This window comes from Neovison vison, chromosome 8, assembly GCF_020171115.1.
Source record: "Neovison vison isolate M4711 chromosome 8, ASM_NN_V1, whole genome shotgun sequence".
NCBI lineage: Eukaryota > Metazoa > Chordata > Mammalia > Carnivora > Mustelidae > Neogale > Neogale vison.
In genome coordinates this window covers 109,313,696-109,336,200 of record NC_058098.1, presented here as the reverse complement: position 1 = coordinate 109,336,200, position 22,505 = coordinate 109,313,696, and the positions used below count along the sequence as shown (strand labels likewise).

General features: G+C 55.2%; 1 protein-coding gene across 1 annotated transcript; it reads left to right on the top strand.

Moving 5' to 3' along the window:
- Nucleotides 1-15,499: 15,499 nt before the first annotated feature.
- On the top strand, nt 15,500-17,769 carry DUSP2 (dual specificity phosphatase 2). Its single transcript, XM_044262517.1, has 4 exons — nt 15,500-15,887; nt 15,992-16,113; nt 16,569-16,788; nt 16,910-17,769. Exons 1-4 carry the CDS (start codon nt 15,500-15,502, stop codon nt 17,122-17,124), a joined length of 945 nt encoding a protein of 314 aa, XP_044118452.1. The 3' UTR covers nt 17,125-17,769.
- Nucleotides 17,770-22,505: the final 4,736 nt, after the last annotated feature.

Here is a 22,505-nt window from a genome sequence, read left to right as displayed (position 1 = left end):
AGCTGAAGGCAGAGGCTTAACCCACTGAGCCACCCAGGCACCCCTCTTTTCTTATTTTAAAAGACTCATTTATTTATTTATTTTAAGGGGGAGACGGGTAGAGGGAGAGAGAATCTCAAGCAGACTTTGCAGTGAGCATGGAGCCGGTGTGGGGCTTGATCTCATGACCCTGAGATCATGACCTGAACTGAAATCAGGAGTCGGATGCTTAACTGACTGAGCCACCCAGGCGCCCCTTAGTTTCATGTTCCAAGCATAGCTAGCACAGAAGCTGGGCCACCGAAGAGCTGGAGAGGGGCATGAGGATTGGGACCCCTGAGTGTGAGGGGTGGAGGAGGACCCGTTATGGTGTTTTCCTCCAGCAGCATTTAGCTAACAAGGCTGAGAGCTGGATTGAAACAACATTAGGGTTTTGGTTTTTTTTTTTTTTTTTTTTTCAGGTGTCAGGTTTGGAAGGACAAAGAAGGAAGGGAGTTCAGGACTTGGCAGGGGGCAGGAGGAGCAGACACAATAAGCCCGGAAGTGCAGTGGACGGAAGCAAGTGTCTTCCTGTGGGTAGAAGCTTGAAACTCGGGGACATGCTTAGGTTATAATAAATGAAAAAACGACCACAAAGCCAAGTGTGTGGGCAGCAGCAGTGCCCAGATGTGCTAGCACAGGTTTCCTCCACCCACTGCACCCGTGTTGGAGTTAGCACAGACGGGGGTATGGCAGGTGGCAGCCGTCAGAGTTAGGCCCGTGGCAGCCGCCCTTTTGTGTGGGAACCGTTGGGCTGTCCCGAAGGTGCTGGGCCTCAGGCCAGATAGGAAAGAACCCCTCATTGTCCAGGATCCACAGCAGTGGGGTGAACAGGCTGCACATGACTAACTGAAGGCTGAAGAGAAGCTCAGACCCCGGATGGTGGTGGGTGACAGGAAGCAGAGAGATTTTGTAGACCTAGATGTGAGGGGGAAGCTGGGGGACAGAGGAGCCGGGCCACAGGGAGTGGGTTTGCCCAGTGAAACAAATATGGGGCTTTCCACTGAGGCAGACTGGCCGTGCTGGGCAGGATCGCTGGGTTATGGGGCACAACCGTCCCACCATGCCTACCACTTGCCATGTTAATGAAGACTCACGGCTTGCTCACAGACCTCCCTCATGTCATTGCACTGCCTGCAGAACAAGATGTCCTCCCCTTCAAAAAGGCAGAGGAGGAGAGCAAGACTGGAAAATTCCCAATGGGCTTTTTAACGCCCCAGCCCAGAATGAACATTTCATTGACTGGAATGGGGTGCATGGCTCTGCCCTACTGTGGGAGGACTGAGGAGGGCAGGGCTCTGTGCATCGGGCGGCGGAGGTCTGGAGACCGGCCGGCACCACCAGTCACATCTACCACAGGATGTATGAGGATGTGTTTCCTGTCAGGACTGGCTTCCTCCCGGACCTGCCTGGCTTCTAGGCCCATTCTTGGACTTGCCCTGGATGGGGAGATGTTGTTGAGAAGCAAGGCTACAGGGACCCTAGGAGGGCTGCCCTCCACTGCCAGGCTAGGGGGACCAGCTGGTGAGGAGGTTGGGGAGGAGGGTTGGGGCAAGGTCTCTCAGGGCTGCCTGAGGAGGGGTCGTGCACCCTGCCTGGGACCCCCTACCAAGCCTTGTAGGGCTAACAGCCTTGTTTTCAGTAATGAATTTCCCTACCTGCCCTTTCTCACTAAGTGTATTCAGTGCAAAGGGCTCACAACTAGGGAGGGAATGACTCCAAAAATGAACCAAAGTGGGTTATGGCCAATGCTTTGCTATCTTCTCCCTTCTTTCAGCTTATTCTCAGTTTTCTGTAGTGTGGATCGATTTCTGGGACAACTCTGGAAAGTAGCAACTGTTGTGTAGTAAGTCAGTGCAGGGTGGGTGTGGTGGACAAGGCTCTGTCCTGGGGGAGATAGGACTTGGGGTCTCCAGGGCACACAGTGGGTATCCTTGTTGCTAGCTTTCACCGGTGAGGCCAACCCCCTTGGATTTCCTTTTGATAACGAAGGAAAATGAGACTCAAGTTACTTCACGGTCTTGCCCAAAGTCATATTGTATGGTGGTGGGAGAACCAAGCTTGGAGCCCAGCCTCCTGGCCCTGATCTGCCCCTGACCCCCTGATCTGCCCCTGACCCGTGTTCCTTCCCCCTTCACCTTGGTCCTGTTCTAAGCTGAGCCTGCCACATGCGCCATCTGACATGTTAAGACTCTTCCTTCAGGGGGCGCCTGGGTGGCTCAGTGGGTTAAAGCCTCTGCCTTCGGCTCAGGTTATGATCCCAGGGTGCTGGGATCGAGCCCTGCATCGGGCTCTCTGCTCAGCAGGGAGCCTGCATCCCTTCCTCTCTCTCTGCCTGCCTCTCTGCCTACTTGTGATCTCTATCTGTCAAATTTAAAAAAAAAAAAAAAAAAGACTGTCCCTTCAGGAAGGCAAAATCAAGTGCAAATTCTTTCAGGCCCCCAGGAGCTGAAAACAAGAGGCCTGTGCTCCTAGAACACCCAGGAAAGGCCATGTGAAAACCCAGCAGGCGGGGGTGGGGGGCCCAAGGCTTGGGGCCTAGGGTGTCAGAGGGGTGGAAACAGGATGTGAGCAGAGAGGGGCCGTGAGAAGGAAGGTGGCTCCCAGCAAAGGCAGCCACCTGGTACAGCATGTTCTGAGCCACGGAAAAAGACCCTGGGCTGCGTAGGAGTCAAGTCACATCCTGTCCCTGATAGGCCTCCCCCGCCCCTTGCCTGGCTCCCAGCCAGGGCAGAATCCGATCCCTGGGTGAGAGGGCAGGTGAAGGACAGGAATGTTGCCTTTTGGAAAGATAAGGATTCAATCTCCCCAGCCATCCCAGGGAGGTCTCATACCCAAAGGCGAAACCAAACATGAAGGAAGAACAGGGCAAATAGCTCGCTTGTCCCTCCAGTGAACACTGACACGGACCTGCTCGGCCCAGGCCTGAGCTAAGAGTAGGCAAAGTGAAGCTGCTAAGATCTGTTTCCTGACTTCAGGGAGGCCCAAGTATTGGGAGGGTCTCCTGATTGGGGCCCATAAAGGGCAGAGGTGAGCCTGGGCTCTGGGAGGCCCTGGGAGAGGCCCTTGGTTCAGCCTGAGGATCTAGGAAGGCTTCCTGGAGGAAGTGAGGCCTGAGGGAACTCTTGAAGGAGAGGCTGGTAAGGGGTAGGTAAAGGCATCCTAGGCAGGGTCAGCCAGCACAGGGTGCTGGGGGACACCTGGCCTGGGGTGTGTGCGTCAGTGTCCCCAGTGGGCTCTTTTTGCCCACCTGGCCAGAGCCCATCCCTTTGGCCTGCTCAAGACCTGCAGTTTCCCCTCTGGCCTGGCTCTTCACGGGCACCGACACTGGCATTCTCTTCCCTTGTCAGGGCACCCCCACCCCTCATCCCTGCAGCAGACCTTGGGCCCCTTCCTCTCACAGTCCACTTGTGGAAGGCTTCCAGACGCTCGCTTCCTGATCTGACCCAACTGAGATATTCTCCAGCACCTCTTGCCACCCAGCCAGCCACCTCTGTGTGGTTCAGTGCTTTTCCTTGGCTTGTAATCAGACCTTTTCTCCTAGAGCATTTTCATCTATATTTATGTTTGTATGGAATATAGGGCTTCTGTTTTTTATAAAAATAGTATCATACCGTATGCCCTTATTTGTAAGTCCTCTTTTTCTGCTTGGTCTGCAGTGTGTGTGAATTTACCTCGCTATTCTTTTATAGATGCTTGGTAGAACTGTAAAAATTGTGTATCCCATTTCCCCCCAATACCAACAATGCTGCATTGCAAATCTCTGTATGATTCTCCTTCCAGAGTGATACCCGGAAGAGGGGGTGTGGGGTCAAAGGGCTCTCACCGTCTGGATAGGTCTTGCCAAATTGCACCCCTCCCCCTCAAATGATACCAACATACACTCCCACCAAAGGGGCAAGAGGTTACCTGCTTCTAGTACTGAATGTCTGCCAACCCGCTGAGCCAGTGAGACCAGCCCATTGTTCCCGTGGGCAGAGCCTGAGGGCAGCGTGTTTACTGGACACTTGCATCGCTTGACCTGCAAATTCTGTGCTGCTTTTCTTTGTCCCTTTTTCTGTTGTGTTCTTTGGCTTTTTCTTGTTCAGTGTTGGAGGGCCTCACGTCTTTGCTTTCTTTCACAGTACTCCCTTTCCTCCCTATTATTTTCTGTGACTGTCATCTGACTTAGGACATGTTTCTTCCTTTCTTGCCTCTCCCTCCCCACCCCATGAGAATGCAAGAACCCAGAGGGCAGGGATTTTGTCATTTAATGTGTCTTGTGCCCAGGACAGTCGCTTGGTACAGAGTAGGCACTGCCAAATGAATTGTCCTGTGAATGAATGAGTGAATAATAATCTTTTATCTGTTGCTTGTTTTTCAAATGTTTTCTCCATGTCTGTCATTTTTCTTTTACCTTTGCTTATGGTGAGTCTGATAGGATAGGAAAAGTTAATTTACATGAGTTCAAATCTATCAGTTCTTTCACATGGAGCTTTTGTGTTCTGCATTTTGCTTATGGCTTTTTAACCCCAAAGTTATAAACTTATTCTGGTGTGTATTTTCCCTAATATTTGCATATTTGGTGTTCTTTTAAGTGATGTATTCCACATGGTATGTATTTTTGTGCATATGAGATGTAGATCAAAACGTCTGAAAGAGTGGACAGCCAGCTGCACTATTGTGGTACGTGGAAAAGTCCAGTCTTTGCTCTGTTGGTTGGAGGTGCCATCATCACTGGTGGGCTTTTGGAACTTCCAGTCAGTTCCATTGCTCCATCTGCCTATTTCTGTGATGGAACCACACTTTAAAAATCACTAGACTTTTATAGTTTATTTTTATATCAACTATAAAATTGGGACAAGTCCTCCTTCTTTGTTCTTAATTTTCAAAAATTTCTTGGCTATTTTTGTACATTTTCTCTCTGACATGAATATGAAAACCAGCTTGTCAGATCTCATTAAAGCATCTCATGATTCTGGTTGGGTCATAAATGCATTTATAGATCAAGTCAGGTTGGACCCCACACCTTGATCTGGAATATTCTTGTTATGGGGCATGATGTAATTCTCTATATACTTAGCTTTATCATGTCCTTCAACCAAATTGTACAGCTGTCTTTTATTTTATTTTTTTTTAAAGATTTCATTTATTTATTTGACAGAGAGGGAGTACAAGCAGGGGGAGTGGCAGGAAGAGGGTGAAGCGGCTCCCACTGAGCAGGGACCCTGACATGGGGCTCGATCCCAGAGCCCCGGGATCATGACCCGAGCCAAAGGCAGACTGTAAAGTGTCCCTTCACAGTTGTCTTCCTATAGGTCTTAAACATTCCTCTTAGGCTTGTTTCTTGGTCTCTTACAACTTTTGTTAATGTTTTGAATGGCAAAGTTCTATTACAGGTTTCCATTGGTTTTTTGTTTTGTTTTGTTTTGTTTTTTGGTATACTGGGAAGCAATGATTGCTGTATGATGATCTTGTCTCTGGTTACCTTGCTGATTTCCCCTTATAGTGTGTGCTTTGTCAGATGATTCTTTTAGATTCTTCTGACAGGCAGTTATATTTTCTACAAATAACAATGGTTTATGCTCTTCTCCTGCATCTCTTTCTTGTCCCATTGAAAGGCCAGGATCCCCAAACTCGGCCCAGTGGCTGTGCTAGTGGGCTAGCTTGGCTTGTTTTTCCCTCTGGGAGAGTGATCCTGTAGCTTCGCTGTTAAGTGTGATGTTTGCTGGACTTAAGAAGGCTTCTATTTTTCTATTTCTAGTATCCTAAGAATTCTGCTTTTCTATTATCTTGACTGAGTGTTAAATGGTATCAGTTTTTTGATACCATTTGATACTATGCGTCTGGGTGGCCTAGTCAGTTAAGTGTCTGACTCTTGGTTTCGGCTCAGGTCATGATCTCAGGGCTGTGAGATTGAGCCCCGGTATCGGGTCGGGCTGTGCACACAGTGAGGAGTCAGCTTGAGAGTCTCTCTCCCCTTCGCCCTCTCCCTGCCCCCACTCTCTCTCCCTCTCTTAAATAAGTAAATTAATCAAAACAGTATCAGTTATTTGACAAGCTTGCGTGGGGTGGTGGAGCCTGGGATTTTAGCTGGGAGCACGGCTGCTAGGAACCCAAAGCCTTCCTTACGGTTAGGGGTGGCCCAGGCCTGACCGCTGGGTCATGAGCCCGTTGTTCCATAATTCTTCACATTATTTACACACACACACAGACACACACACACACACACACAGCCCTTCATAGTTTCCAAAATGCCTTCCCCGAAGGTGGCTCATTCATTTCCCACAACAGCCAGGCAGGCAGGCGAGGGGCGCTGCTGTGGCCCCTTTCCCAGGAGGCGGGTGAGGCTGACTCAGCAGCCAAGGTACCCCAAGGGGGCTTCCCGGTAGGGCTCACTGGGAAGGGGAAGGCGCCTCGTTGTTGGTATGCAAGTAGTTCTTGTTTCCCTTATTTGACTGGGGCTGTGGAGTCTCCTCCCCACTGAGACCTGTCACCCGCATACAACCAGTCTGGGGGACCTGCAGGGTGGGGGTGTCGAGGAGCCTGGCCTGGCTTTACCTCAAAGCTTCCAAGCTGCCTGACCCAGTCCCATGTGGGCAGCCCACTGTTCCAGATGCTCCAGCACCCATTCCGTCTGCTGCCAGGGTGCAGTAAACCTCTCCTCCAGCCCCGAGGCTCTGGATGGGGAAGTGGGAGAGCACTGAGGCCAAGCCCAGCAGCTCCTCTGTAACCTGCCGCTGACCTTTCCCCATAGGAACCTGAGCTGCCAACTGTCCAGGGTCTCACTGCTCGGCTTGGCTCTGGCAGGGGGCTTCTTTCAGACTGGTTTGGCCTCCAGGACCTAGGGAAGGTTGACAGCGTCTGGGTAGCCCCATGGCTGAGCCCATGAGCCATAGATATTGTGGGCTAGGGTCTGAGCCCTGGGCCCAGTGGGTGAAGGGTGCAGGGAAGTGATATTCTGGTGTGTGAGGAAGCCACCAAAAATCTTGTTCTACTTGGTGAGAGCATCCTGTGCTGAAAGGAGCTGTCTAGGTCATGTTTGCCATCCCCCTGCCTCCAGCAGGGTCTTCAGCCTCAGAAAGAAAGACGTCCCCGGGCACTGGGGCAACTTCCCTATGGAGGGCAGGGGAAGTTCTGCATTCTGACCTTGGCTGACCTCAGAGTGCTGCTTCCTCTCACTCCTTCAAGGACAAATGCTTCACGCTGGGGATGGACCTGACCCTGATACTGGGAGTGGCAGCTGTGCTCCTCCTCTGGGGAGTAAAGGGGGAGGGCAGTCCACCCCTCTGCCAAGGGGAGTGTCCCTATAGTGGCAGCTGTGCTGGGTTGGTGTGGGGCCATAGGGCAGGGCAGGCTCCCAGAGACACTGGGCCCAATGGGAAATCCAGGAGGGCTATGCTAGGGCCCAGGAAGTTTTCCTGGAGAAGGTGGCTCCGGCCATCCAGGGGCAGGGCAGAGCAAGGGCAGAGTTTAGAAGGGGGGATTGAGGTTGGATGGGGGTCTTGGCTCAGGAGTGGGACAGGGGTGTGACCACATGTGGTCTCTGAGATTTGAGAGGTGGGCTCCACACTCAGCCCTGTGAGGTTATTAGGGGCCCCCACACTTCATGTCAGAGAGAGGAGGCTGCCGTCCTGGGGGGAGGGCCTGCCATTGGCCACATAGGGTCTCTGGGGGGATATTTAATAAACAGGGCTGAGGGTAAGACATAGCTGAGAGATGGGAGTTGCTGGGCAGAAGGAGAAGGGAGGAGAAGAAAGTGAGATCAGGGGAGGGAAGAGGAGGGAAAAGGCAGAGGGGTCAGTGGCCTCCCAAAGGTGGGCCTTTCCAGCTGCAGCATGAGCTGCCTTCCTGGGAACCGTTCTGCTGCCCTTCTGTGGATCCTCTGGGGTCTGGGCAAGGCAGCATGCCCTCTGGCTCTCCTGTGTCCTTGGTGACCCTTCCTCACCCTCAGCACTGGACCCGCAGTGGGGAGGCTCTAGCCACCTGGATTTCTAGCCCAATGACTACTGTCATGGGGGTCATATCCTGGGGCCCAAGGCCTGGGTCCAGCCTCCTGCTCTTTCTCACTCAGGCCCACTGCTGGGTGCTCTTGCAGTCTCAGTCAGCCCCATGTGGCAGGAACATCAGGCAACTGGGCCTACCTGGCCCCTGCAGGTAGCTGGGCCTAAGTAAGTACCGGTGAGCTGCCTGGCCTAGCCTCCAGGGGCCTTTCCTGTGTCAGACAAAATCTGAGGCCTACCCCTGCCCCTGGAGAAACACAGGCAGGCACTCCTTGCCCAGTCCCTGCTCTGCATGAGTCAGGCTGGGGACAGGGACAGCTAGGTTAGCCTTTCTTGGTTGGGATGCTCTAAAAAGACTAGCCAAGAATATGGCCTGGCCTGGCCCCTTGGAAAGTTCATTCTGTATGGCCCCCTCTCTGAAGCAGGGGTTCCTGACTTGGGGTAGCAGGTGGGCTCTAAGGAATTGAGTCAATGGAGACGCCAGCAAGGCCCAGCTCATAGTGAAGTGTCTCTGGGGCACCCGGCACAGTGCCTGATACCCAGGGGAGCCCATGCCACTGTATTCTCAAAGTTGAAGACTAATACAGGCCATCTTCTTTAGCCTTGAGATCTCTTCCTTCTACAGAACAGCACTGATGATGGGGAGCTCAGACCTTACAAGGACTGTGTGTGTGTGTGTGTGCGTGTGTGTGCGCGCGCGCGCGGGTGTGTGTGGCTCCACAGGGCTGAGGCCAGGCCCCGAGAAATGTCCCTGTGTGGAACCCCCAGCTTCTTTCTGGGGCAGCACAGGCAGGGTGGGGTGGCTGTGCAGGGGGAGACTGCCGCCCACCCCCTCCGAGCTGTCTGAGTGAGAAGTGGACTGGGGTGTGGAGGGCACTTGCATCTAGGCTGCACAGTGTGCCAAGTTAAACAGGTGCGGCACTGGCGGGCAGAGGCGTCTCGGGGCTGGTGGTAAGGGGTGAAGGTGTGTGGGCTGGGGCATGTGTGAGGCAGGGCTGGGCCCTGGGGCCTTGGGGGCAGGACTGATCACGCAGGGGTCTCTGGGCTGTCAGGAGGCTAAGGAGGCCACACCCTGGGGGTGTGCTCTTGTCTGTGCACAATGGGAAGGTGGTTGGGTTTGATTGTGTGTGATGGTCTGTGACACCGTGTGTACACAGGTTGTGAGTGTATGACTCCGTATTCACGTGTGTGTGTGTGTACGCATATGTATGCATGTGCACACGTGCACATCCCTCTCTGGGTATCCAGGGGCGACTCCATGAACAGTGATGGCTTCAGCTTTTCTTCAAGGGCAGCACAATCGGATCTGTGGCCCTGATCCTCCTAATCCTCTCCAGGCACTTCCTCTCCGGCTGCCCCCCTCCCCAGCCATCTGCGCTGCTATAGCCAGCCCTGGGCCCAGGACTCTTCTGGGCGTCCTGTCTCCCCCAGATCCCCAGCTCTTCTCTGGCTGTGGCATAGGGAGCCTCCCGTCTCTGCCCTTTGCCCTCACATGTGCCGAGTAAGCAGCCTTCTTCCCGACTGTGAAATGAGTCCTAGGAGGTAGTGAGCACACAAAACAGCTGGTGTCCCTTGGCTGGCTTCTGGGTCCCCTGGCTGGGGGAGCAGGCGCCCAGGTGGGGCTCAGTGTCAGGAAGGAGGAGAGGCAGGCTTGGCCCCTTCTTTCCCTTAGCCAGCCATCCACCTGGACTCCTCCAAGTCTCTGCCTTCTCAGTCCCTGCAACTTCTCCCCACACCTGATCCGGACCCCTTCTCCATCTTCACTACCACTGCAGGTCCGACCAGGTCCCTGAGCCCCCGACAGCTCCCCACGTAGGTCACATGGACTCTTCTGCTCCTGTGCTGGTGTGTTTGCTCCCCAGAACCAGTCTCTGCTTTAGGGACCTCTTCTGCTCTGGAGCCCGGAGAAGGTCAGGTTGAAGGGCTCAGCAGGTAGCGCATCCTGACACTGACCTTTGTTCATCATTGTGGATTTTCAACTTCCTGTGTAATCAGCTCCCTGTCTGAGGGCTAGCTGCGGGCACAGAGGCAAGGTGACACGTCTACAGAGACGCGCGAGGGGCCCGCTGTGGCCTGGGCACTGTGCTTGCCTGCGTCCTGTGGGCCCCGCTTCCTCAGGGGGTTTGTAGCTGACCAGGAGAGAGCATCGAGGCCCCCAAAAGAGCCAGGTCCTCTTGACGGTGCCCTGTGCGGCCAGAGCCCAGCCGAGAGAAGGGCTTTGGGCAAGGGTGGAAGGCGGGTCAGAAGAGCCTGGGTGGATGCCGATCTGGATTCTGAGGGCAGGATGGAGAGACATGAGATTGTGAGTTTGAACTCTGGTTCTACCATCTACCAACTGGGACAGTTTGGGTAAATTAGCGTCTTGGTGCCTCGGGCCCCCTATTTGTATTTGGGGTACTGGTCATTCCCGCCTCTAAGGGCTGTCAGAGGTTTAAATGTGATAATTCCTATAAAGGTTTCAGGACAGAGCCAGGCACATGGCAAACACTCAGTCAGTGTTAGCGCTTATGGTTGTCTTTGTGAAGAAAGATGAGACAGGTGTTTGCTGGTGGAAGGGAGGCCATAGGACACATGCCCGAGACGGGGTAACCTCATGGTGAAAACCTGGGTGCCAATCCCACTATTCACAGGTTGTGTGGCCTTGGTCCACCACCTCCCCTTCTCTGGGCCCGGGCTCCCCTGTCTACAGAGAAGGGTAACAATGCCGTCCCCCTCAGCCCTGCAGCCTAGATGAGGCAGTGCTTAGAAGGCACCCAGCCAAGGGTTCGTGACACTAATGAGGGCACAGAGAGGTAAAGTTGCTTGTCCAAGGCCTCACAGCAAGGACATAGCCCTGCTGTTTGAGCCAAGGCAACGTGGCTCCTGAGCCCCCAGGGCTCCCCGATCACATGGCTGTCATTCCATGCTCCTGCTGGTTCTACTGATCTTCAGGGGAGTGGACCAACCTGGTCTCTGGTGGTGGTAGAGGAGCAGGGGTGACAGGTGGGAAGGAACAGTCGCTGGCTCCTCTGCGCCTCCCAGGCCCCTGGCCACAGCTTCCACTGCACCCCGCTCTGGCTGCAGGCAGCCCTGGGAGTCCTCTTGTCACAGAGCCACGCACCCTGGGGCCGCAGCATGGTCACTTTTCTGAGCATCCCTCGCTTCTCACCTAACCGTTCCCACTGGTGACAGAGCTCTCCCTTAGCAACCTCTTCTCTTCTCAGCGACTGCACCCTGAGCCAGGGACACATCCAGCCGACAGCGTGGGAATGGAGCGCTTTCATTGCTGTGCCAGCCCAGGGCTGGGGGCCCAGGGGGTGCTGGGGGGGTGCCTGACCCGGGAAGAGTGCAGGGAGAAGGCGTCGCCTGGCCCCAAACCAGGCACATCCAGGGGTGCAGGCAAACCCAGGGTGCTCTGATGGACATGCTGTGGAGCCTGGCTCTCCACCAGAGGAGCTGGCTCTGGCCATGGCAATGGGACTGCTCTCCGGGTTGCTCGTCCTCAGGGCGGTGGCCTCCTCTCCCCTGTGCCTTATGCTCCTCTCTCAATGGGAGACCATGGCGGGAGGGACAACCAGACCCTATAGAATGGCACAGAAGCTGGAAGGGGCTGTTGGGTCCTCTCCTGGGCAACGAGTCCCGCCTCTTCTACCTGTGTCACATCACCTACCTGTGTCACACTCTTTCACATCTTTGGGTCCCATCTGTACCATTCAACTATATCATTACCCTAGGTGGATAACTAGTCTCACTTGCCATGAAGACAACATCGTCAAGAAAACAAATATTCCTGAAATGATGAGGTCAGCACCCTGAGGGCAGTGGTTTGCGATTTACTGCTGTGTTCCCAGCACCCAGAAAAGCACCTGCCACATCACAGGTTCTCAAAATACATTTCTCTGAGTGCGGGGCCGGTGAACGAACAAATGCAGAAAAGAAAGAGTGATCTGGAGATGGATGCTTGGGGAAGGCACTGACAAAAAAGTCACACCGGGACACCCGGGTGGCGTAGTTGGTTAGGTGTTCTTGGTTTCTGCTCAGGTCAGGATCTCAGGGGCATGAGCTTGAGCCCTGCAATGGGCTCCTTGCTCATTGCAGAGTCTGCTTGCCCCGTCCCTGTGTTTTTCTCCCCCCGCTTTCTCTCTCAAAAATCTAAAAAAATAAAAAAAGCCACACCAGCTCCAAGTGGAGACTTTCTTCTTGACACACTCATTGTGTGGAGGAGCTTGCCTGCCGGTGCTCCTGCCCACAGATACATGTGACCGTGGGATCCACGTATGTCTCTCTTTCGGTCACTGAAGGACCGTCTTCGGAGTTGGCCTTTCCGAGGGCTGGACGCCCAAGCTGAATGTCCGCTCTGCCTCGTCCTCCCCACTGTGCTGGAAAGGACCATCTTTGAAAAACATGGAACCTCTGTCCCCGCCTGGAAGGAGCCTGTGGGGGTGGCCGCCGCGCCTGCCAGGCAGAGGCTGGGCACAGGAAACCTGACGTCATCCTGACTCACTGCTCAGATGAGGCTGGGGGAGGCCACAACTCGTCACTCTCACCTTCTTCCCCACCTGGCACAAGGATGGTAGCCACACCATTCATTTCTTCCTTCCTCCCTGGGGCATGGGCTTGGGGCGTAGGTTTGGAAGGAGGAGGAAGGAACACCAGACTCAAGCCCACAGCAGGACAGAGCTTGGAGCTCCGTGATTGTGGAAGGGAAACCACTTTGTGTGGGGGCTGGGTCAGGCTGTGCTGGTGGTCGGGGCAGGGGAAGCCAGGAGTCCCAAAGGCAGGAGGTGAATGACACTTCACTGTCAAAACAGGTGCTTGCAAAAGGCAGCACAGCATCATTTGTTCCAATTATGTATTTTAGTTAAAAACTGAAGCTGGGCCCCAAACCAACTTGATCGTGTTTGCTCTGTAACAGCCAGGCCAGGAACACCAAAGAACCTGAAGCCCCTGCATCCAGAACCCCCCTGCTGTCATCCCTTATGGTCTAGGGATGAGGAGCGGGGGGTCCTCCCTCCAGAAATTCAGCCTGTGGGGCATCCGGCTGATCAAGACCCCTCCTCACAGTCTCCACCCGTGTGTCCAGAGCCCTGCCTCATCTCTGCAGTGAGAATGGTGTTCCCTCAGGAGGTGGCCAAGGAGGGGAGACGTCCTGTGCTATGACTCACCAAAGGTCTGGGGATCTTTAGTCAGAGCAGAAGTGGGGGTGGCATGTGGGCTTGCGTCCTCCCTCTCTTGTTAGTCTGGCCTTGGGCTTTTACACCGTTATTGGGGGTGGGGGTTACCCCAGTTTGGGAAGAGGGAAGGAGGCAAAGAGAAGCCCTGCTTCAGGGCTAAATCAGGCCTCCTTGATTCTGTGTTCCAGAGCCGCAGAACAGACAGCCCCGAAGCAGGTGGCATTGAGGGGGTGACATCCATGCCACCACCTCAGGCAGAGCGCTGGGCAGGGCCCCTCGGACTGTGCTGCTAGAGTGAAGCTTTCACAGTGCACTCCCACTCCCGAGTGGAACTTCCCAGCAAGGTGCAGGCCGTTTTCCCCAAGGAGGGGTAGAGGCTCAGCCCAGCGTGGGAGTCCAGGGTCTGCAGCCCCAGCACTGAGCTGGTTTTCACTCCTGAGCCAGGATCTCAACTGGTCAGTTTTCTCTCCTCCTCCCCAAGGAGCTGGGAGTCTGTGGCTCCCAGTGGGACAGGTGACGCCAGCCCTACGGGTTAGCAAGACTGGACCTGACTGTTCTTTTGCGTGCTCTGTAATTTGCTCCTGGAATCAGCCATTAAGTCATTTGCCGGGCTGATGCCAAGGATAAGGGCCGCATATCAGCCTCTGGGATCTGTGGCCCAGACTCCCCGGCTCTGTTGTGGGCTTTGCCACATCAGCCTCCAGATTGGCCTGTAGGGAGGGTTAGGATACTAGAGGAGCCCAGACAGTGGTGTGGCCTTGTAGCCTTGGAATCAGTGTGGGTGAATGCACAGTCTATTATGAGCTCCTATCTTACAGATGGGGACACTGAGGCATGAGAGAGTGACAGATGCATCGACACACCATTTTGAGGAGTTAAGAGTTTATAAACCAAGCAGAGGGCTTGGAGGTCAACGTGGGTCCTATCTGCAGCCCTCCAAGGCAGTCTGGATATAGGGGACTACAAGGGAGCTGGAAGGATCTCACAGAGGACACTGAGTAGTGGTGTGGGGGAATGGGAGCCTAGGGAATTGGGTTCTGAAATCCCACACAGCTAGGGGTGGGAATAAGGGCAGCTCCTGCTCCAGGATGCCCTTCCCTCCACCTGAAGGTTTCTGCTTTGGAGTTTAGCTGTCAATATCTCTTGCCCCCAACCCAGAGGCCCAGCTCCTCTCCCCACACACCGCTGGGCCTTACCATATCCAGTCCCTGAGCGGACAGAAGGGGTGTAGATTTCGGAGCTCCCCATTCTCACTGCTCATTACCTCGCTCAGGTGCCAGTCCAAGGTCCCTGCTGGTAGTTGGCGGGGGGGCTGCCATAGTCCAGGGAGGGCTGAGAAGGGGCGTGGTAAAGGGGTGGAGGAGGCAGATTCTGGTAGTTCTTCTCCTTCTTCCCCTTCCTGAGGCTGCTTGAAATTCCCACAAGGCCCCAGGGAGAGCCCATCAACGTCAGCAGAGTTCCCCTTCCGAGCTGGCCTGTGACTTGGGGAAGTGCTTCACTCTGGGCCTCTGGGGTTTCCCTGGGCCCCAGGGGAAGCCTTGCCCGACTCTTAACTGGAAACTTATCCTAGGCCCCCTGCCTTTTCCCTGGAAGGCCCAGGGGTCCGTCTCATGCCAATGTCCAGGGTCTTGGGCCCAGGGGACAATGGTCTGGACCAGGTTGGCCACTAACCTGCTGCCAGACCCAGAGTGTTGGTCTCAGCCACGCAACGCCAGAGGAGAGGAAGAAGAAGGAAAGAAAGTTCCTCCTTCCCAAGGTTTCTAAGTAGAAAAAGGATATAGCATGGCTCCCACTCCCCATTGCAGAAATCACGGCCATCTCAATTTTTGTTGTAACAAATCCCCAGAGGGAAAATCTTGGAAGACAAAGGGAGAAGGGAGAGGAAGCATGCCAAGGGGCACCCCTCGCCCCAAAGTCTCTGGGCAATGGGGCTGTGCATCTGAGACACCAGTTCCCAAAGACTGAACGCTGTGGAGCAGGTCATAGGCTGGGGGCGTTCTTCCAGGCCCAGGCGCAAAGGTAGGGGGTAGCAAGCACCTGGGCCCCACTCACTCCGGCAAAACCCTTCCCTCAACAACTAGTCTCCGCTTCCTCGCCCCTCCGCCCGCCCAGTCCCCGGGCCCGCCCCGCTAGCGCGAGCTGAAAGCCGCGGGGGCGGGGGCCGGCGTCTTCCTGCGCTGCCCTTGTATGGTGACCCGGGAGGCGGGCCCCCGGGTACTTAAGCCGCGGCGCCTCCCAGGGCGCCCAGAACACTCGTTTCCGTCAGCTCGGCCGCCGCGAGAGCTCGAGCGCGCGGCGTGGCAGAAGCAGCGCAGTGAGAGGGGCCGGAGGAGCCCGGCCGTCGCTATGGGGCTGGAGGCGGCGCACGAGCTGGACTGCGCGGCGCTGGGCGCGTTGCTGCGGGAGCCTCGGGAGGCCGAGCGCACGCTGCTGCTGGACTGCCGCCCCTTCCTGGCCTTCTGCCGGCGCCACGTGCGCCACGCGAGGCCCGTGCCCTGGAACGCGCTGCTGCGGCGCCGCGCCCGCGGCCCGCCGGCCGCTGCCCTCGCCTGCCTGCTGCCCGACCGCGCGCTTCGGGCGCGCCTGGCCCGCGGGGAGCTGGCCCGGGCGGTGGTGCTGGACGAGGGCAGCGCCTCGGTGGCCGAGCTCCCGCCCGACGGCCCCGCACACGCGCTGCTCGCCGCGCTGCTGCCCGAGACCCGCGCGGGACCCACGGCCGTGTGCTTCCTGCGAGGTGAGCGCCGTCCGCGCCCCGGCAACCCCCTCCCGGAGTCCTCCCAACACCCGCTCCGTCCCCGCCGGACCCTCTCCGCTAACCGCCTCTTGCCCTCCTTGCAGGCGGCTTCGATGGCTTCCAGTTGTGCTGTCCCGATCTGTGCTCCGAGTCCCCCGCCCCGGCCATGTCGTCTGCTGGGTTAGAGAAGAGCCGCTCTGACCCCAGGGCTCCCTTCTACGATCAGGTGAGTTGAGATCCGAGCTCATTTCGCTGTTTGCCCTCAACCCCTGTCGCCGCATTTGCGGGATGGGCACCTCTGGGGAAGGGGGCTGCCATTTGTGGATTCCAGGAGTCTCTCCGTGTCCACACCCACGTGTGTGAGTGTGTGTGTGTCCGTGTCTGCAGCAGATGGGGAGCACATCTCCGTGCATCTGGTGTGGGCGGCTCTTGTGTGGCTCTGTGAATTGTGTCTGCAGCATATTTGGGGCTTTGACGGGGAGGTGTGTATTTGTGAGTGTTTATCTCTGCGTGTCCTCCTGGGTGCTCCGTTTTCAGAGTGTGAGCCTGGTCCGGATAGGTGGATAGGTGGAGGGCTCCTCTTGCTGGGGCCAGACATGTTGGCCCCTGCTGGTGCTGAAGCCCTCCAGGTCGGGGCTGAGAAGAGGGCCTCCTCCTGATCCCTTTCTTGTCCCCATGCAGGGAGGCCCGGTGGAGATCCTACCCTACCTGTTCCTGGGCAGCTGCAGCCACTCCTCCGACCTGCAGGGGCTGCAGGCTTGTGGCATCACTGCGGTCCTCAACGTGTCTGCCAGCTGCCCCAACCACTTTGAGGGCCTTTTCCGCTACAAGAGCATCCCGGTGGAGGACAACCAAATGGTGGAGATCAGTGCCTGGTTCCAGGAGGCCATAAGCTTCATTGGTAAGGGGGCTGGTCCTCAGCAGAGGGACCCAAAGGGGCACCTAGGTGAGGGGCCTGGGGAGCCTGTCACCTCCCCTGCCTCCCTTCGTGTGTGACCCTTCTTTCTTCATCTCCCGTGCAGACTCGGTGAAGAACAGCGGAGGCCGGGTACTGGTACACTGCCAGGCGGGCATCTCCCGCTCTGCCACCATCTGCCTGGCTTACCTGATACAGAGCCGCCGCGTGAGGCTTGACGAGGCCTTTGACTTTGTCAAGCAACGCCGGGGAGTCATCTCCCCCAACTTCAGTTTCATGGGGCAGCTGCTACAGTTCGAGACTCAGGTGCTATGTCACTGATGCAAGGCCCCACCATGCTCCCCCCACCCCCCACCGCCTCGGGGAGAGGGGCACCGAGTCTCTCCAGCTCAGGGAAAGCTGCCCTTTCCCCGAAATTTGAAAAGCCCCCAGGTGGTGGTTCTGCGAACATAGGAATTCTGGACTTTCTCCCTTGGTGCTTGTCTGCTGGGTTTGAGGGCTGGCCCTCATTCTGGGGACCAGAATGGAGGGCATGTCTGCTTCCCCTCTGCCCTCTATCTTCTGGCAGAAACTGACTGGACTCTATACCCGCGATTTCCCACGGGTCCCACCACGATGTTGAAGCCCTCGGCAGCCTGAGGGCTCCAAGGAACAAGCTGTGACAACCAGGAGCCCCATCTAGGGGGTGGTCCACTACAGGCCTGGGGCCTGCGCCTTGTGCTCCTGGGGAGCTGTGCGTCAGGGAAGGGCTGCATCTGCTGCGTGTGGGCCTCTTGCGCACGTGTGTGTGTGTTTGAGCATTTCACGCCTGTATCGGTGCTGGAAAGTTTTTGTGTGTTCAGGTGACATTTAACACTCCCTCCCCCACTTCCTCCCAGCCCTGCGGGCGGGGGTTGGAAACTTAGCACTTTATATTTATACGGAACATTGAGGACGTGTCAATAAAATATTGTTTTGTTTAAAAAACAACGTCTCAAGCATCTGGTCTCAAGTCAATGCCCCGGGAAAATGCTCCAACGCCGTGTCTTCATCAGACCTCCTCTTTCCCTGTATGGCCAGTGCCTGGGGCATGGAAGGAGGAAGGTGCTGGTAGAGCAGAGGGGCCCTCTGGGCCCCGGGCACCCTATGCTGGTGTCCTAGTGCAGGCAGCGTTCTGTCTCCAGAGCTGCAGGAAGTAGTTTCTGGGAGGCTGTCTCCAACCTTATTCTTTTTTTTTTTTTTTTAAAGATTTATTTATTTATTTATTTGACAGAGAGAAATCACAAGTAGACAGAGAGGCAGGCAGAGAGAGAGAGAGGGAAGCAGGCTCCCTGCTGAGCAGAGAGCCCGATGCGGGACTCGATCCCAGGACTCTGAGATCATGACCTGAGCCGAAGGCAGCGGCTTAACCCACTGAGCCACCCAGGCGCCCCCAACCTTATTCTTATCACTGGCTTTGGACCTTGCGGGGAGAGGCCTGTGTCCATGGCTCAGACCCACTTCTTTTTGGGAACGTGTGGATACGTACGCATGTGCGCCCGTGTGTGTGGCTGTTTGCACGGGTGTGTGTCTGGCGTTCTCAGATTGCACACACATCTGCATGTCACGTGTGCCTGAAGAAAATCCGTGCATGTGCCTGTGTGTGTGCGCCTCTTGCGGCAGCCATGCGTGCATGAGCTAGGCCGGGTCTCCTCTTCCCCACAGTAGGGCAACATAGCCGCCCCCCTCTCCTCTCGCATGCACAGGCACGGTCCCCAGGCCTCTGAATGCCTGTTTGCCCTGGGGCTCATGGCAGCCTGTTCCCAAGTTCCTTCTTGTCCCCAGAAGCCACGTGGCCTCCTGTCTGGCGTGAGAACACGTCACCGGGGATGGGCTTAGTTGCTCTTTACACCCACCCAACCAGCATGGTTTTTTTGTTTGTTTGTTTTGTTTTTAAGATTTTATTTTTATTTGACAGAAGTCACAAGTAGGCTGAGAGGCAGGTAGAGAGAGGAAGGGAAGCAGGCTCCCTGCTGAGTTTGATCCCAGGACTCTGGGCTGAAGGCAGAAGTTTTAACCCATAGAACCACCCAGGCGCCCCGCAAGCAGCATGTCTTGACTGAATGTTGGTTACCTGCCTGGTACGGGACTACGTCATCCGGGGAGGTAGGAGTCACAGGCCCAGCTGAAACCAGAAGTGGAGGGGTGTGTGCTGAGGCTGCTGGCTACAGGGGCCATGATTTGCCTGGGAGCAGGGGTGCGGAGGTCCTCATGGTCAACTCTTGGACAGCTCCCCCTGCTTCATCCAGTCTCCTCTCCTGGCCACTCCGAGTGTCGTCTAGCTGATGCTGTTTGTTCTTCGCAACTCAGGTCAAGGGTGCCCCCCACAGAATGCTGGCTCTTCCCCACGGCATTCTGGGCACCCGGCAGGGTATACCTGAGGGGTGGAGCTCGATGGGTAGGAGGCCAGGTTTGCTCCTGCATTTCCTCTCCCTTGTCTGTAAAATGGGGTTTTATCATTAGCCTCTGCCAGTTGGTGTGGTGTGGAGAGTGGCACAAGTCAGTCCATTTAAGAGGCTTATCCTGGCATCTACACATAGTAGGTGCTCAGGAAATGCTAGCTACTGCTGGCCCAGGAGGTGAAGTTCACAGGTGTGTAGCTGTGTGTCTCAAACAGGCCAGAGGCTCGTGAGGGCCAGGCCCGTGGTCTGCTCTGCCTTCGGTGCCTGGAGTCTGGCACAGGTCGGCATTCATTCCAACAGGACTGGTGAAGGATGAGCATCCTGCTTCCCAGGCCTTATTCCCTCTGCTCTCTAGGATGGGTGAGGCGCTCCTGGTGGGAACCAAGCAGAGCTGGGCTTGTGATCAAGGCTTTCTTAGGCCCTGAGTAGACTTCCTTTTGGACCTGCCAACAACACTGAACTTGGGTTGGGAGTGGAGGGCAGCTGAGACGCTGAGTCATCGGGGCCTTCCCACCACCCAGTCCTGTCTCACAGACAGCAGGGCTGGGGGCTGAGGCCCCTGCCATCAGCTTTGCCCCATCCCTTCTACTCACTCTCCCCCTCCAGCCTACTCTACCTGTGTTCTTAAGTTTCTCTTTTTTTAAAATTTCTTTTTTTTTTCTTTTCTTTCTTTTTTTTTTTTTGTGAGAGAGAGGAAGAGAGAGAGAGATCAAGCCCAAGTAAGTGGGGGTGGGGGGAGGGGCAGAGGGAGAGAGAGAGACTCAAGCAGATTCCACAAGCTGCCCCCATGCCAGGTTCGCTCTCACCACCCTGAGATCATGACCTGAGCCCAAATTAAGAGTCTGCTGCTTAACCAACTGAGCCACCCAGGTGCCCCAAGTGTGTTATTTCTGCCTCTCTCTCCTTCTTTCTTATTTATTTCTTTAAAATTTTTGAATTGTGGGCCTCCTGGGTGGCTCAGTCAGTCAAGGAGCCCGTTCTGGATTTTGGCTCAAGTCATGATCTCAGGGTCCTAGGATGAGCCCTGGGCTGGGGCGCGGGGGGTGGGGGTGGAAATGTGTACTCAGCAGGGGATCTGCTTGAGGCTTCTCTCTCTCTGCCCCTCCCCACTTCTCCACCCCTGTTAACGCTCTCTCTAAAATGAATAAGTAAATATTGAAAAAAAATTTAAATTGTGGGGTGCCTGGGAGGCTCAGTGGATTAAATAAAGCCTCTGCCTTTGGCTCAGGTCATGATCCCGGGGACCTGAGATCGAGCCCTGTGTCGGGCTCTCTGCTCGGCGGGGAGCCTGCTTCCCTTACTCTCTCTCTGCCTGCCTCTCTGCCTACTTGTAATCTCTGTCAAATAAATGAATAAAAACTTTTAAAAAAATGTAAATCGTGGTTAAAAATATACGATAAGTCCCTCCTTATCCGAGGTTTTGCTTTCTGTGGTTTTAGCTGCCTGTGGTCAACTGATGTCTGGAAGCAGGTGCTCCTCCTTCTGACATATCGTTGGAAGGTCAACAGTAACCCAGCGCTCTGTCACAGTGCTGACATCACCCACCTCCCTTCCCCTCATCACGTAGGCATTTTATCATCTCACACCATCACAAGAAGGGTGGGGTTCAGTGCAATGAGATATTTGAGAGAAAGACCATTTATTTTAATTTTACAACATTTATTAGTTGTTAATTACAGCATTTATTAATTGTTATTCATCTCTTACTGTGCCTAACTTATAAATCACATGTTCTCATAGGTTTGTATGTATGGGGAAAAACAGACTTGTGTATCAACCACAGTTTCAGGCATCCACTGGGGATCCTGGAATGTATCCCCTGCAGAGGAAGGGGGACTACTGTATAACATGAAATTTGCCACCTTTACTATTTTTTTTTTTTAAATAGGTTCCACACCCAGCATTCAGCCCAACACAGGGTTTGAACTCATGACCCTAAGATCAGGACCTGGGCTGAGAACACGAGTCGGACACTGAACCGACTGAGCCACCAGGTACCCCATCACCTTTACTATTTTTAATTAGACAGTAACGTTAAGCATATTCAAGCTCTCCAGAAAGTTTCCCTCTTGCAGAACTGCAGCTCTATGCCCATTAAATAACAGCTCCCCGTTTTCCCCTTCCCTCAGGCCCTGGCAGCCACCGTTCCACTTCCTGTCTCTGAATCTGACTGTGCCTCCTCTAAGTGGAATCACACCAGGTTGGCCCTGTTGTAAAGGGCTTATTTCGCTTCACATAATGTCCTCAAGCCAAACTGCATTTCTTAACCAAGAATCTGTTTCTCTACCCAAGCAGGGTGACTATCAGGATGATTTTAGCAAGCTCTCATCAGCCGTGGCCAGTCCATGCACGTTTACACACCCTAACACCCTGCCTGGGGGGCAGGGGCATCTGTCTGTTCTCCCTGTGGCTCTGACTCCTATATTATATCTGGAGAAATGTTGGATTCCAGGCATGGCAGGATACTGAGCACACCAGCACGGTGTGGACCGTGGCTGGTGACCTTGCCTCTGCTCTGTCACTTCTCTTCACTGGGCATTGGTGGGGGAAATCCTCAAATCCTTCACCTCCAGGATTTAAATCCAGGTGGGCCCCCTGGTGACCCAGCTCTGAGAAAGAGCCTAAGGAGCGTAGGGGGGAGGAATGTGGGTAAGGAGCTTTAGCTTCTGCATCTGTGTAATGGGGATAAATGCCAATTGTGCAAGGCTGTTGTAGGGATGACAGGGGTAGTGTCCATGCAAGGTGAAGGTATCCAGAAGCTCCCCGTCTCCACATGGTAGGCTTCTCTGGGGCGCTGGTTACGCTGGGTGTTCAGTGTGTAAACTTTCCTAGGTTCCCACATTTGGGACTGTGCACTTCCCTCTCTGTAAACTAAAGTAAAAGCTTATAAAAATTAGTGACCCCTTCCTCCTTCCAGAGAGGCTGGGGGTGCCTCAGAGTCTCAGGCAGCTTTTCCCAGGTGGGAGCGCAGGGCGGCAGGGTAGGGGGCAGGAAAGGGATCTCCCACTTTTGGAGGATGAGGGCCATCCTGGCGTGCCTTAGCACCCTTCTGTGATGTTTCCCTGCCCCCTGGTGGTGGGAGGGGACCTCAGAAGAGGCGCACTCCGGAGTGGTACCCTCCCTCCCTGCAAGGTGCTTTGTGCCTGGTTTCTCACCTTCTCCCAGACTTCAGCCAGGTGGGGAGGTATTTGACCAGGGTCCGGAAGCTCGGGCCTGAGCTGGGGGTGGGCTGCAGGTGGGGTTGTTTGAGGAGTGGCTGCAGGTGGGGGCTGGAGGAGCTGC

Coding starts and splice junctions, on each gene's coding strand:
- DUSP2 (XM_044262517.1), top strand. CDS start 15,500: ATGGGGCTGGAGGCGGCGCACGAGCTGGACTGCGCGGCGCTGGGCGCG. Junction 15,888..15,991: donor GGCCGTGTGCTTCCTGCGAG/GTGAGCGCCGTC, acceptor CCCTCCTTGCAG/GCGGCTTCGATGGCTTCCAG. Junction 16,114..16,568: donor GGGCTCCCTTCTACGATCAG/GTGAGTTGAGAT, acceptor GTCCCCATGCAG/GGAGGCCCGGTGGAGATCCT.